Source organism: Desmodus rotundus, chromosome X, assembly GCF_022682495.2.
Source record: "Desmodus rotundus isolate HL8 chromosome X, HLdesRot8A.1, whole genome shotgun sequence".
NCBI lineage: Eukaryota > Metazoa > Chordata > Mammalia > Chiroptera > Phyllostomidae > Desmodus > Desmodus rotundus.
The window spans coordinates 89,089,487-89,105,402 of NC_071400.1; the positions used below are offsets into that span (position 1 = coordinate 89,089,487).

The following is a 15,916-nucleotide window of genomic DNA, read 5'->3' on the forward strand; positions in this document are numbered from 1 at the left end:
TGCTGGAAAGATCCAGGAAATTTTTCTTGATATTACAAAAAAGACTATCTTATAAGAAGTGATGCTTGGAGCTCTTGTCACTACAGAAAAGTTAACTGAGATGCCTGACACTGCAGAGCCATTCAATTCACTCCAGAACAACCTCACCTCTGAATTTTCTATAAATTAAGATAACTTTTTCTCATTATTTAAGCCAAGAAATGAGGGAGGTGTGATTAAAAATCCAACCTATAGTCAATACCAGAATTATGGCTAGATTCTATGTTTAACCTTTAGTGTTTTACGTCTAACAGTCTTTCTTCAAAATCAGAAAATAAGGTATTAATAGAATATTTGTTTACTACCTTATAGATTTTCTGTGTTCTTTATTTATATGCATTTGTTACAGAACCGGCCAAGAATGGTGCCCTTAAACTTAACAAAAGAGGCATATTTAAGGTTCTCTGTTATTCTTTCTTGAACTTTAATGAATGTCTTTTTACTTACAATGCTTATATATCTTTTCTACCTATTACCTTTAGAACCAACCTATAATTTAAGATATTATTGGTGATTATACTCTTCTAAATTCTTTGTGTTTGTGCATAGTTTATCTTGACAATAAATTAAGACCATAAAAAGTGTTTTAAAATTATTCTTTATTTTCAACTTGCTCCTTTCTTTCCTTTAACACAATTTCATACTTTAGAAATATCTTCCCCTTGCCCACATACTTCCTACCTGAATGTTCTTAAAACCAAAATTCATGGCTTTTAGAAACTCTTCAGGAAATTACTCTAGGACTCTTTAAAATGATTGAAGAAGATTAGTCCTTTTCTGCCCTGAATTGGTAGTCATTATCCAGTCTGTCTGCTAGATACTTTAAGTTATTAGGCCACTCAGTTGTAATGGTGTGCAAAGGATGTTGGACTCAAAAGGATAACTTTAAAATGTGTTTCTCAGCTGATTTCATTTTGAAAGCATCAATAAAAATCTTGACCAGATAACCTGAAGTGTATTATAGTTACAAGGAAATAGATTTTATCTACCCTCTTCCTCCCCCGACCCCAAACCTGCTAGGTTTTGCTTTAGTTCTAAGACCAAGGTAATAAATGTGTAAATTAAGTGAGAATACTGCTAGGTTATTTCCAAGACAATCAAAAAGAGAACAGTATAACCTCATTGAGTATACAAGGCACTGAGAATGTATGGCCAGTAAAGAATACTCTTATAAATGGGCCATGAGGGAAATTAGCAGGATCAAGCAAGCGATGACGTTTTTGAAAACCTCATTTAAATTTCCTATGGCAAAGGAGAGAAAGCTGTTTCAAGCAGACTTGAAGCTGCATTAACCAAAACAGTGTTTTAGTGTTATGGCAGATGATTTGGGAGTGAAATATATCTTTATATTGTATCCCACACTTTTATGATTTACACTCCTTAAAACTTGCATACGGTGACATAACTTATAATTTAATTTAACTGAAGCATTATAAGTCCTGTACCTCAGCAAGCTTCAAAACTGCTAATTGGGATAATAGGAAATTATTTGTCTTCTAAATGCCAGTGAAGTAGGTCAGGATAATTAATATGCAAGCTGACTTTTCAGTCAAAGGAAAACAAGATAAGTCTCATCTGTGTACTTTTAGTACCATCCATTTTAGACTAAAATGAGTTCAACCTTAGAGAAAATCAGTATGACTCAAATAACTGAATTTCAAAAGAAGACAAAAGGTAGTTCAATCATGAGAATACACTGACGTGTGTTCTAAAGAAGGCTAAATTCACACTTCATAAGCAGGACCAAATTGAACATATAGGTCACAGATTTAGGTACATCTCGCTTCTTAGGTTGCTTTGAAAACTCATAAACACTGTATAATGTATGTTATATAAAGTTAAAATAAATATAAATGATAAAAAGGGGTTTGGTTGATGACATAATTCTTTACCCTTAAAGCAGAAAATAGACTGTATTTTCATGTTTTCTTCCATTATTCCTTCTGCCTACACTCCTGACACTTCCTATTTTTGACTTCTTGGCACACTAAGAAAAATGTTGGGAGCTGCAGACTTGAAACTTAGTTCCTCTGCAGGTCTGTACTTGATTAGGGTGAATTTACTTTAGTAGGTCAAACCGAATGCTGGCCTTAAGCAGCACAGTTAGAAACAAACGGCTTGGTGGCCTTTGATTCTAACAAGCACGGTTGCCTGCCGACCTGGACAGTAGCGTACTGAGTGCTCTGTATCGGAGGATGTGCCACACATCTGAGGCTGATGCAATGGCCACAGCTTCCTCCCCTGGAATGAGTTTTACTCTGTTGTTAAAACACCAAGCAGCTTGGTTTGAATAGGCAGCCTGGAATGTTTACTCGTAATGGTCAGCCCAGGGCAGTCATGAACATGACACCCCTTAAGTAGACCTTAGAGATTGTTTCGAAAACACTATGTTAGAGCTGATGCTTCCCAAATGAAGCGTTCATCAAATTGTAGACTGCTAAATATTTCAAATAGCAATGCAGACAAAGCATCATTAGGGAGGCGGATATACATTCCATTAAATAAGAAGCACCTTCTATGCAAGCATGAAAAGCACTACTCTGTTGAGAACAGTTTGAAGGACACTGAGACATCAAGTGGCAAGATTTATGGAAAAACACCCAGACAGAAATGGGGCCCTGAAAGAGCTACAAGGCCACCTTTAGTGAAGCAGGGCTGACTGAAATAGCATGCACTGCCCCACAATACTGAACCATAAAGTTCAAATGTGAAATACCAGATTTATGGACACACTTCCTGGGGCCGTTCCGCCTCATCACAATTATGCCACAAAGAGAGAGCCCACTGAAAAAAGATGGAAAATAGTATTGAATAACTTCCCACTTAACTTATTTGGGAACCTGAAGGAAGAAAAACCCACGGACTTACAAGGGTGTCTATATGATTAAAAGAAATCAAATCAACAAAACAGCAAAAGAAAAACAGACACTAGGAGAAACAAAACCGAAAGCCATGCACCTAAAGATGCTCTGTGGGCTACTGCAGCCTGATGGAAGGGTGACCACAGGGCCTGGGGTTTCCTTTCAGGTTCTAGTCTAGCACACACTTTCTGCGTTGTAGAACTGAACAAACCTGACATAGACATAGTAGTTGTGTAGTACCCGGATGACAGTTGAAATGAAGTCTTTAACTCATCTTTAGATATATTTTACAAAACAGCTTAATACTTTAGATAAATATATTAAAAATATATTATCATGTTTGCCAGAACTCCTACAGAGGCCTAACATTACTCCTAGATATTTCTTCCGCAAGACTCTTCCACAATCTCTAATAAATGTGAATGTTGACAGGGCTTGGCAGATAATAGATGGTAATTGTCTTTCCTGTACCAATAGTATACCTTTACAATGCTCCTCACAGAGATTATGGCTAAAATACAATTTATGTAGAAACTGGTTTAACCTACGAATTTTATCATAAGCAACTCATATTTTGATGATACGAGTTGTAATTTAATTCCCATTACATAATGCAATGAAGATCCATACCATTAAAGGAAGTTCACTGTATTTCCTGTTTATAATTGCCAAAGGGTCTCATTTGAAACGAGCCAAACTTAACACTGACAGGAGGCTCTTGGCCTGCTGGTAACCTGTGAGCTTTGAGTTGTTTTCAGTTGTAATGAAGTACTTCCACAAATATACCCTGTAATCAAAGTCTCGTATACTCACAAAATGGGCTGAACGGTCCAGTCTGTTTGCATCCTTTAAAAAGACTGGTGTAATGCCCTAGTAGGACCAACCCAGGAACTGTGTTTCCGGCAACATCGGCTCAGATCATCTGCACTAACTGGCCTGGACCTCATTTTGAGTAAAGAGACGTAAACTGTTTTATCCTATTTCTTCTATACATTATTTTTGTATTTAACATTCAACATCTATAGGCAAACCTACATTTTCTTTTTAAATAAAATAACTGAATTATAACTGTTTCCTTAAACTAACCTGGGTTTCTGAACTGGGGTATCATATTAGTTAAAAACAGCTGCTTGGTATGGCATGGTGGATAAAGAACTTGGTAACTAGTAAACATATTCTTAATTCCAACAAGCTAGAGGGTTACTTAATTGACTTGTCTTTCTTAAGATTTGATTCCCATAAATTGAATTTTGTAATTCATATACACACTAAAAAAGTAAATGGATGTTTTTGGCAAACTGGTTTCTAGACATAAATTTGGATGTTTGAAGTTGGTAGAAATATTATGTGAATTTTTTTCTTGGAAAAACTCTCGGAATTTTAAGTTGTATATGTGTCCGTGTGTGTGTATTCACTTACTTTTCAACCAAGGTTCTGCGAACACCCTCCTTGAAGCATATATAGTTTCTTAACCCAAACTCAGGGGGCAATAATTGTGGACCAAAGGGATGATGTATGCAAGTGAGAAGAAAGTGGCTAAGAGGAGGGAGAAAAAGAAATGAATAGCATTAACCTTAAAAGGCTAATGGGTAATTGGAGAGAAAAGTTATTTGCTCTAGCTATGGGTATCCTGGGATAGAGGTTTCATTACTCATCTTTCCCCCCAAGTTACTTAAGTTCTGAAAGTAGGATGCCAAGGGATAGCTAACTTCCTATGCAGCAAGACCATTATTTTAAGGAAAAAAAAGGGAAACAAAATTCTATATTCTTAAAATAAGAAGTTTGAAAAGGTTAGGACTCTGTGTACACAGGCTAAGAATCTCCGTCAATATACTTACTTTTGTCTCCTATGTTTTCCCCTGCTGCCTCCCCTTCCTCCTCCTCCTCCTCCTCCTCCTCCTCATCCTCCTCCTCCTCCTCCTCTTCCTCCACCTCTGTGGGCTGCGTGTCATCCTGCGGGTCACAGGCACTAACCGGCGCATTCAGACAGCAGTGGTTGAACCCGCTATCTCGAGGCAGAGTAAAACTTCGAGGCTTGCCCCCATTTCCATTTAACACTTGCATCCTGTCGCTCTCGGCTAATGGGTAAGGCCCATAGTGATCCTGTAGGTGGCATTTCTGAGTCGGAAGGGTGGACTGCCGCCTGTGCTCTGGGGATATGGCCGCGGAGTCAGAGAAGACAGAATCCTCCAGGGGCAGAGTCTGAAGATAGTGTAATCCTGAGCTTGTCAGGGGCGTCTCAATTAAATCCTGCCAGGAGCGGCGCTGGCTGGCTGTCTTGCGAATGGGGGACACTGCACTGCTCCCAGTCACTTCCTGACGAAACTCCTCATGAGAAGACTGAGACTGAGAGGTCTCTGTGGAGGACAGCCGGCTGTGTTTTGCTTCCACATAAGGACTGGCACAACTCATCTGTGGAAAAGAGCCTCTGATGAGTCTCTACAGAAATAAAGGGCCACTTCTATCACCAAGAAACATGTTTAATTTTCACCAGGTAACATTTGCTAGTTGAGAGTTAATGCCTAGTCAAGTTTTCAAATATCTCAAAGTTAGGCCCTAGATGACATCTTATGAGCCTGAGATGTAGATGTATTGAAATGCAGCTATACCGGGTTCTCATGAAAAATCTTACATATTAATATAGATGTTTACAACAATGGAAGTACAAGAAAATGTGAGCACTTATGTAAGAACTATCCAGGAACTGAACAAATAATCGTAGGTTTTTAAATCTGTACATATTTGAAATCCTGAAGAACTGTTGCCAAATTCCTGTTTGCAGAGTTTATGGAGCTTGGGGATGATAGTAAGGAGAGAGAGGCTTTGGGATGTGACAACGAAATGTCTATGATCAGACAGAACCCTTCCTGTTCTTCACAGGCAAATATCTGCTCCTATGGGTGCCAAGGAAAACCTTCATGGCCTTGTGAATTCTGTGGCATTTTTTAGAGACTTAAAAATGTAGGTAGCGTGAGATGATACCCTGATGGGGATTAGCATTTGCTTTAAGTACAGGCATTTCAGAGTATATAAACACAAAAGAAATATGGAATATATTTATCCCTGGAATTTAAACCTTGGAAATATATGTTACAGTGAAAAGCACAACCAAGCAAAGGGACTACTGGCATGAAGTGAATGCTGTAGAACACTTGCAGGCATTGCTACTGGGACAAGCTTTACTCTTGCTATGGGGGCTAACAGACCAGCCCAGGCTCTCTACTGGCAGGAGAAGCCAGATTTGTTAAATGTGATCATTGCAAACGGGGCTGAGGACAAGCCTGGCTGAAGGGAAAGTTCATGCTGCCCCTCAGGGTAAAGGAGAAGTTATGTGGCATTTTCTGTGGGCGGTTTATCTTCTCACGTGTTACTAACAATGTGACTACTTTCCTTCTTAAAGTTCACATGTTGTTATGAATAAATGGCTGTTTGGTGAAGGTGCACTTTCCCTTCTTCCTCTTATATAAATATTTTAAAGGAATTATTCAGACCCTGATGTTTTAGGGAACATATGATATAAACTGTATCTTGTCACTGACTCATTATTTCATTTCTATAGCTTGTCCTTGCATTCTGTCGCACTCAGTGAACTTCAGCCTTTATAAGAGAAATGTGCATACAGATAGGGACAGTTCTGCAATTTTTCCATTTTTCTCTTGTTCTCCTTAGGTAACAGACATTGTCTTGAAACATTTTATTAAAAATGTGGATTTCCTTTTAGTTATTAGCCAAAAGTACCCATTCATTTATTTTAGAAATATTTATTAAGCACTTAATAAGTAAGTGCCACTGCTGAGCTAGGCCAAGAAATGTGTAGATGAATAGACTGTTCTGAAAAAGTTCACAACCCAGACCAGCAAGTTGTGTGCAGGCTCAAGTATTCTGATTTAATATGTTTGCGTTGGGCCTGAACATCCGCATTTTTTAAACGTTCCAGACGTGATTCTTATCCACAGCCAAGGCTGAGAAGGCCAAGGACTAGAATTATATCAACATTTCACACAGCACCTTTCTTATTAAAAATCCCCTGAAATAATATGGAGGTGGAATTAGGTTTGCTGTTGTCACCTAAATCCAGCTTCCATTTCCTGTGTGGAAGACTCAGTCCCAAGACAGGCAGAGTTGACTTTCATGGAACTATGCAATGTATTGTCTAAATAAAGTACCGCACTACTCAGACGCTCTCACTAATTCCGTTGGGAAATGGGCATAAAGTGAGATAGTCCCAAGCAAATCAGAAGAGTTGTTTACCCTATTAAATAAAAGATCAAAGTATAGTGTATACACAGAATAATTTACATAAGTTTAAGAGGTCTGGAGTACCATATAAACACGTGCATTAAACCAGATCCTATGACTGTCTCAAAAAGCTACATGCCAAAACATGGGCAATACAGATATAATCTTCATTTTTAGGAGTTGATTCTAAAGGATATAGGAATGGACTCTATTAGTGTGAAACAGATAAGGTCAATTTACATAGCTTTTTCTATGAAAACATTTTTCATTGTTCTTTTCACAAAAGCTACTGTGATACAAACAGTATGTTTTATATGTTTGCTTAATAAACCCCGTCAGATATTTATTATGCATGGAATCTGGCGTTACTATTTCCCTTGATTAAACATTGTTTGCATACTTCATATTTTCCGCTTATGGCTTTTAGACTCTCTATTTTCTTCCCCCTAAGAAACTGAGGGCTGACATGCAATTCAGCACATATGTTTTTTTAACATGCAAAGTGAGGTTGTAGGTCAAGGAATCTGATGCTGCATTAAGTACACTCCTGCTCACAACTTACAGAGGGAGGCCGTGGGTATGTATCATAGGGCGGTGGAGGGCTGTCCTGTTTGGGTGTAGATGGAGTATCTGCTTCTTCCTTGTCACTCTCACTCCAGTAATCTGAAAATTGACACATATGGATACATCAACATTCTGTTAATGTTTCTAGACATATTTTCAAGAACATACAATACCAGCTAACAAAAGGAAATTTAAATTCCACTCCTACACCCTGCTCCCCAGCACTCACTATCCCAGGCCCACCAACTTTTATTTTCAGCTAGGTCTTGAGGGTGATGGAAGTGTACAAATACCCAATTCCAACCTCTTTTTAAAGCAAGAAATTATATATGACCACAATTTTAAAGAGTTAAGAAAAGGGCACTGCATAAGCCAAAGCAAGTTTAGCGTGTTTGAGGTTCCAGACCAAATTATTCTGCAGCTTCAATTAATGAATGATGTCACATGATGCCGCTTAAAGGTGTATCATTTTATCCTAAAGAAAAACAATGAATATATTGCTGTAGATGACTACATATATAAATACTTCTAAAAATAATGTCCTCAATTCTCTTTTTTGGCTTCGATTCACTAGTTATCTAACAATCACTGTTTCCAGAGTCATGCTGGCATAAATCTCTGTAACACTGTACTCCCACCTCTTCTTTGAAACACACGGCAAACCCTGAATTTTGCCAATTGCAAAGGGCAAATCTGCTGATGTGGGCTGCAAGTTACAAACTTCTAGAACTACCTAAAAGGGTAGAAAATGTAAGCTGCTAAACAAACCGACTTGGCTGATCAGGCAAGAGGGAAGGGGAAAAACTCTGAGAGATACATAAGATGAGTAAACAAAATACAGTAAAAAGGCCAATACTCAGAATCTGTTCCACTAATAATACTTCAACTACCCTGTCACTGCTGGGTTAATTCTTTATGTTATTTACATGGAAAAACCCAGAAGTATTATCCATATGAATTTCAGATGATAAAAGAGAAAGGGTATTAAAATAAAAGTTTCCTTATTATTATGAAAATCTAAATCAGAAAAGAACCATCAGAAAGCTTGATTAATCATCAGATTTTGGTGAAAAGTCATGGCACATATTTTTTTTCAGGACCCCCCTCCACCCAGGAATCCTGATATTGTAGTATGTTTATATATTTTCTTTGTGCTGCTGATCAATATTAATAAGTACAGCTAAAATATACTGGGTATTTAACTATATGCTGAATAGAAATTAGAAGTAGGATTTGAACTAAGAACTTGTGTTGCTCTAAATCTCAGAGGGCTCAGTCACTGGGACTCTTTTGTATGACACAGGGGGAATATTTAATGTCATATAGATCCACAATCCTTTAAGCCCCCTCTTTTAGTTGCTCTGTAACTCTGGCTATTGTGAATAGAAATTCCTTAGCAATGGAGATTATTATAATTAGGCCTAAAAATAAAAGGACTCTGGAAATTCTATTTCTACTGTAATTGTTCCCTTTGAGTAAAAGATAAGCAAGACTAGTTAGTATAAATTTGATGTCTGGTTTTTACATTGGATCAAGCCAGTGATGGCCAGTATATTAAGCCTCCTGCAAATGTGAACTGACACAGTTGCCCAGAGATGGACCCAGCAAACACTGGTGAGAAAAGCATGAGCGATATACTCAAACAGATGTAGGTTCAATTCTTGGCTGTGACACTTAACCATCTGTATGCTCGTGGTGGTTACTTAACCTCTCTGAGTCTGTTTTGTCAACTGTAAAAGGGGGCTAACAATAACTTCCTTTCAGAGTTGTGTGTGTGTAGGTACTAAATAAGGTAACATATATCAAGAGACTTTGCCCTGGTCTGTGTGGCTCAGTGGGCTGGAGCATTGTCCCATAAACAGAAAGGTTGCTGGTTTGATTCCCACTCAGGGCACATGCTTAGGCTGTGCTTTGGTGCTCGGTCAGGACGTGTACGAATGGCAACCGATTGATGTTCCTCACTCGCATTGATGTTTCTCTCCCTCCCTTCCCCTCTCTCTAAAATCAATAAGCATGTCCTCAGGCGAAGATTAAATAAATTAAAAAAAGAGATTTTACACTTTGAAATCCCTCAATAAATATTAGTTAGGAGCCTTGGTCCTCTTTGTCGGTAGCATGCCAAGACAGTCTGACGTAGCTCCCATAGGACATAAATGACTGGTGTTCAAACTTCTGACATTAGTTTTTTCTTATAATAATTTCTAGCCATGAAAAGTGAATTCTTGAGCTCTGGGGCCTGAGTTAGGTACTTTTGTGGGAACTTGAAATACTATTGGGAAGTCACTGCTGGAGGTGAAGGGATTGAGCTTGCCAAGATCACTCTGCTTTTACCCTTCCTACTATTCCCAGAAACTGGCACCTCTGTCGAGCTTCTCTTTGACCCTTGCATTAGTACCTTGAGGTGTCAAGGAGTCAGCACCTCTAGTGATCCTTACTAGCACATGGAGAAGGAAATGATCACTATTGTATCAAGGTCTCTATAGCTATCACTATAAACGACATATTTGTGAGAGTCTTTTTCTACTTTTTCCCCTAAGCTAAATTAGAAACAATTTTAGCTCACTATCTTATGTAATTCTTGGTCTATTAAAAAGCAGCAGCAATCTAAAGTTTTCTTGGGTTGCCTAAGAAAAGACTGAAATATCACTTTGCAGATTAATTTCATTGCTCATACTAAGCTGTGTGTCTTTGAGACAGCAATGCCAGAGAACAGGCTCCACAGAAAATTTAGTCAGGCTTTTTTGGGTTCATGTGGAAAATTACAAGCACATTGTTGCTCAGAAGCTGAAACTAGTCTGATTTTCATTCTAAGAGCAAATTAATTTTTTTAGCTCTCTATTTAGAGAAAAATAAATGGATACTTTGAATGTCTCTTGTAGTGAGTTCAATTTTATAAGTAACTAATCATGAATAAACAGTGCCATCAATGGAACAGGAAAATTTCCACTTTACTTTTCATTTTGATACAAAAAGATAATTTGAAAAGAATTGACTTTTTCATCTAGAACTATCAAATAAGCACAATATAATCCATTCATTTTTATGTAATTAAAGCTCCAATAAGACCTAATATGTGATTGAAAATAATATGTTATGAATGTCTGACTTGAAGCTGGAAAAATATAGAAAAATGACTAGCAGATAATTAGCCAAATGTGATCTTGGCATAATTTAGTGTAACCCTGTTTTCTCTAAGTACAATGACGAATAATGAAGGAGAACCTCACATTCTTTATACTTCTGTAGCTAATGACAGTAATTCATTAAACTTTTATTTAAGTCAATGGAAGAGTCACTTCTAAGTTGCACTGAGCATTTAAATAGATAGAGTGTTTGGCAATCATTCCTTTCCATCATTATGAAATATTCCCAATCGTCAAACAGCTATATTTTGAATGAAATTCAACTTTGGCACTCAAAAGTGTCAAATAACTTTATAGCAGTATGGATTAGACACACGTATTTAGTAGTTTTCTGAATAGAATACCATGAGACCTACTCACGCAAAGGTAGGAGGTCTATGTTTCTGATCTATGTTAGAGTACCTGAGAAATGTACACTCTAGGTAGAAATCCTAATTGCTTCAGATTCCAGTTGCACTGTATTACCAAGACAGATTTGAGTTGTAACTATTACCTTCTGCCTATGATTGTCTACCATACTCCAGTCGGCACTAAAATACTTACTCACACAAGACCAGGGCAGCAGGAATCCATGGAATGAATACTTTTTACAGCCTGCATGTATAATACAACTTACCAGTTCTTTCATCCATAATGAAATTTGGTCATATATACCAAATACAAAGGAAAATCACTAAATCAAGAACATGCTCAGCTTCAAAGTAATGCCCAGTGATAAAATATAGAAGTTAAGCCTGGAACTCCAACCTTCCATATTCATACAAATTGGCTTTTTTTAAAAGATTTATTTTCCCATCCGTACATTGACCATACTTCTAATTCTTACATCTTAAAAAGATAAGAAATAAATCTGTATGCACCTTCAAAGAAGAGTTTTATGCCTTTTAAAGAAATTTGAAAAGGAAGGCTTGCATTTTTTAGCACTCTCACCACGATTATAGGCCTATAAATTAAGTTGAAGCATGAAGATGGGGAATAAACTTTTTAAAAAATTTACTTTGATTTGTATTTTTACTGAATTTATTGGGGTGACATTGCTTAATGAAATTACATAGGTTTCAGGTGTACAGTTCTATAATACATCCTCTGTATGCCGTATTGTGTGTTCACACCCCAAGTGAAGCGTCCTTCCATCACCATTTATCCCCTCTTTACCCTCTTCTCCTTCTCCCAACCCCTCTTTCCCTCTGGTCATCACCACACTGTTGTCTGTGTGGAATAAACTTTTAACAATGAAGTAAGTGGCTCAATAAGTGGCCTGACATTCATAGTCAGGCTGGGGTTTGCCTGTGCACACTGATTTAATTAAGATGGCTTCCATGGTATTTGTGGAAGTATCCATGCTGGTTCCACCACAGGAATGTTTTATTTTGTTACTTCCTTGACTCCACGTTTTCCTCATCCTCTGAGAACCAGTTCAGATAACTGAGCAAACTTAAAGCCTTTCCCCACTCTACATCCAGAAGGAATCTCTCCATTCTCATACCCATGAACCTTGATTTGTACCTCCTTACATTTCGCTTTCCGTATTTTACTAAGAGTATATTTTCCACTAAACTTTAATGTAATTTCAGGTAGGACAGGTGCTTATTTTGCCTTGATATAATTAGAGTGCTAGTTGAAGGCCTTACACAGAAATACTTATTATTGGATCAAATATCTTCTCTCCCTCTCCACTGCTGACTTTATGTGAGGCTCACTGATCACTTTCTCCAGCAAGTGTTTCTTCATTAATACTGTCTCTCAAGATTTAAAAAAATTGCGCCTACTCAGCAAATTCTTAAAATCAGTTTCACATTATATAAAATTTACTACTGATTTACTTTATGTTGCTCTTTAATTTTTCTTAAGCAATTTCAAGTGCGTATTTTTGAGATCCTCAACAAGATGATGAATCCCCATTGGCAGGAAACATGTTTTGCTATTTCTTTGAAATTTCCTGCCCTATCTCCTCTCCCTGCACCTCTTCACCCACCTCCATCCCCTCACCCTATGGCCTGCAGGGCAATGAGGCACTCTGCATGTTTTTATAGGGCCTGTGAATCAAGAATGGTTATCACATTTTTAAATGGTTAAAAAAGGAAAAGAATAATATTTTTTGAAAAATGATATGAAATCCAATCCTGGCACCCGTAAACAAAGCTTGATTGGAGCTCAGCCATGCCCCTTTATGTGTTTAGAGTTGTTTTCTTGCTGCAATAGCAGAGTTGAGTATTTGCAACAGAACCCTTATGGCCTGCAAAGCCTAAAATATTTACTGTTTGGCTCTTTACAGAAAGTTTGTTGACCCCTGCCCTAAACATTTGCTGACAAATTAGTTCTAGGATCTGGTTACCTCCTTTAGATCTCTCTAACCTTTAGTTTTTAGATGTTTTAAAAAGTTTTGGCTATGGTTTATATTCTGAGAGGAAACAGAAGGATTTTAGAATCTCCATGTCAACAAATACGCTATGCCCACTGGATACACAACTAGAGCTATGTTTGTATATGTATCAATTTGTGAAATTCTTTCAACTTTAGGGCCTCAAAATTTTTCAAAAAACTATTTGTGCTTCCAAGTGATGTACAGCGAATGCTCTTTGGGAAATGCGATGCCACTTCAGAATGCTGACCGCAGCTTTTGCTCAGATTTCAATTTTGCATCATGGTATTGTTTTTCATAAATCTGAGGTCAAAACCAAGGCAAGTTCCATAAACAGTTACACAATAATAGAATCGAAGAACAAAACTAAATAGGATAATTTATTGAAGAAGGGATCATTCATTTGAGCTCTTAGCATAAAAGGCCACTTAAATGTCTATGAGACTACTAAACAGAAAAAACAACTCACCACCAAGGACCTAGAATTGGGTCAATATACAGAACCAATTAAAGACTCAAGGTTTTGAGATTTTTTTTCTTCCATAGGAAAAAGACTGATGGAGTTGGCAATAAACTGAAGAAAACTTCACATTAGCTGTTCAAAAAATGTGAGAGTTTATTCCCTATCTGTTTAATTTATTCAAATTTACCTGTAAGATACTATGGTTTGTATTCAAAGTACCCAGAAGACAAATAACCACAAACTAACACATGCATTTTCTCTCAAGTGATAATAGTGAATCACTGTATAGATAACAACAAGAAAAATGAAGTATAACACAATTATAAAAAGAAAGTATTCTTCCCTGGTTGGTGTAGCTCAGTGGATTGAGCGCAGGCCTGGGAACCAAAGGGTCTCCAGCTCCATTCCCACTCAGGGCACATGCCTGGGTTGCAGGCCAGGTGTCCAGTAGGGGGAGTTCAAGAGGCAACCGCATATTGATGTTTCTCTTCCTCTCTTTCCCCCTCCCTTCCCTTCTCTAAAAATAAATAAATAAAATATTTAAAAAAGTATTCTTTTACCTTGTTCTTGCTTAATCCTCTCTCTTTCTGCGTAACCTGCAGTCAGCATATTAATTCTGTTAAGCCACCTAAAAAAACCAAATATTAAAATCAGAAACATTGCAACTTACTTTCTTAGACTTCTTAGAAATATTTAAGATGCCTAAGAATATATGGAATAATCCTACATAAAAGATGTGTTCTTTGCTACTCTTGGCACATGGAGACTCTGATGAGCTAAAGTTTGCTGTAGTACAAATTGCTCCCACACCAAAGATTACCTATTTTAATAGAAAAGTCTTGTTCAAACCTGTTAACATCTGTAACTTAAAAGGTTTTGAGATGACCAAAACCCTAGTAACTCTGTTACTCCAATGTAGAAGCATTCCAACTAGTTCTGTTGTTTTGTTTCTTCAGAACGAATGTTCCTTTAGAGATATTTAAATAATATCTGATATAATTTGTCCCGATAAGGGAAAAGGTGGTGGACCTTGCCTGTCAAAATAAGTTTTATCATGAAATACTAGTGTTGATGAAGCTCTTGTAAGTTTAATGATCCACTTAGAAACACACCTTGGGAGTACTTAGGAAATTTGTCTGTAAATACAAGGGTATTAGGTTTTCCAAAGGCAAAATGAGCATATACAAATTTAACCTCTGTTGACATCCCTAAAATTTATTTCCATGAACAATAGTAACTTAAAAATAATTCTTAGTTCTTCCCTCTTTGAGCAGTGCTGCTTTCATCAGTATTGGGGACTGATTGAAGTAAACCCTTGTTTCAATCTCCATCTTTTGTACCACCATGTCTTTCCCTGTGCTCATTATTCCAACTGTTTATACTATGTGACGTTGACAAATCACAAAATCTTTAAACTGATCTGACAATTTCCCATTGCTCATTATGCCCTATGATCCATATACTTTCCAAAATCAGAAATTAAGGAATAAGCCACTTTCCAAACTAGCTTGAGTAAGTTTGGAACCACTAGTATAGTTAACATCATTCAAGTGTGTAATAATCTGATTGGGATGCATTTCTTAAAGAAAAAGTTGTGTTTGAGAACTTTTTCTCCTAAGAGCTTAGCTCCTCTGTTAAATGGAAGATGACATTCTTTGAAATGACTCATATGTTTCGTCATTTATGCCAGCTGGTGTTAACTGTGCATCAGATACTTAGATTATCTTGAAAAGGGAGGAAAGTTGTGTCTCTAATAGGCAAAAATCACATCCATGGAAATTTAAGCTTTAATTTTAACAATAAGTCACTTAAAGCCAAACTTTATTTTGAGAAAACTTATGATCTTATTATTGCCTTAAATATGTTTGGGAGGTGAAGAAGGGACTGGAGCAAATGGAATAAAAGAAAGATTGATAAAATGAATTCAGTACCATGGTATATACACACACAGTTCAGAAAATTATAAACTATAAGTCAAAATGTGAACATCATGACAAATAACATTTTAAAATGATTTAATCATTAGTAAAAGGTCACAATTAAAATCTAGTCAATAGGTCATTTGTAGTAACAAAGGGTTTGAATTTCTACTACAAGGCAAATCCTAGCACTCTAGAGAAAGATTGCTATGGTTCCTTTTGGGTGAAAATGATGATAACAGTACTAGAGGACTATTTATTACTTAATTTTAATTCAGTACATCATATTTACTACTTTTGAAAATATCACTGAAATTTCATTTTAT

The 15,916-nt window shown here is 37.0% G+C and overlaps 1 protein-coding gene across 4 annotated transcripts in view; it reads right to left on the bottom strand.

Annotated features, from left to right (window-relative positions):
• Positions 1–15,916, bottom strand: part of CNKSR2 (connector enhancer of kinase suppressor of Ras 2) — a 280,032-nt gene that overhangs the window by 37,678 nt on the left and 226,438 nt on the right. For all 4 annotated transcript variants that reach the window (XM_053917527.2, XM_053917526.2, XM_053917525.2 and 1 more), the window contains 3 exons: positions 14,232–14,299; positions 7,702–7,802; positions 4,739–5,312 (listed from right to left, as the gene is read on the bottom strand). In XM_053917527.2, coding sequence (XP_053773502.1) covers positions 4,739–5,312; positions 7,702–7,802; positions 14,232–14,299 — 743 coding nt within the window. The remainder of the gene's footprint in view (positions 1–4,738; positions 5,313–7,701; positions 7,803–14,231; positions 14,300–15,916) is intronic.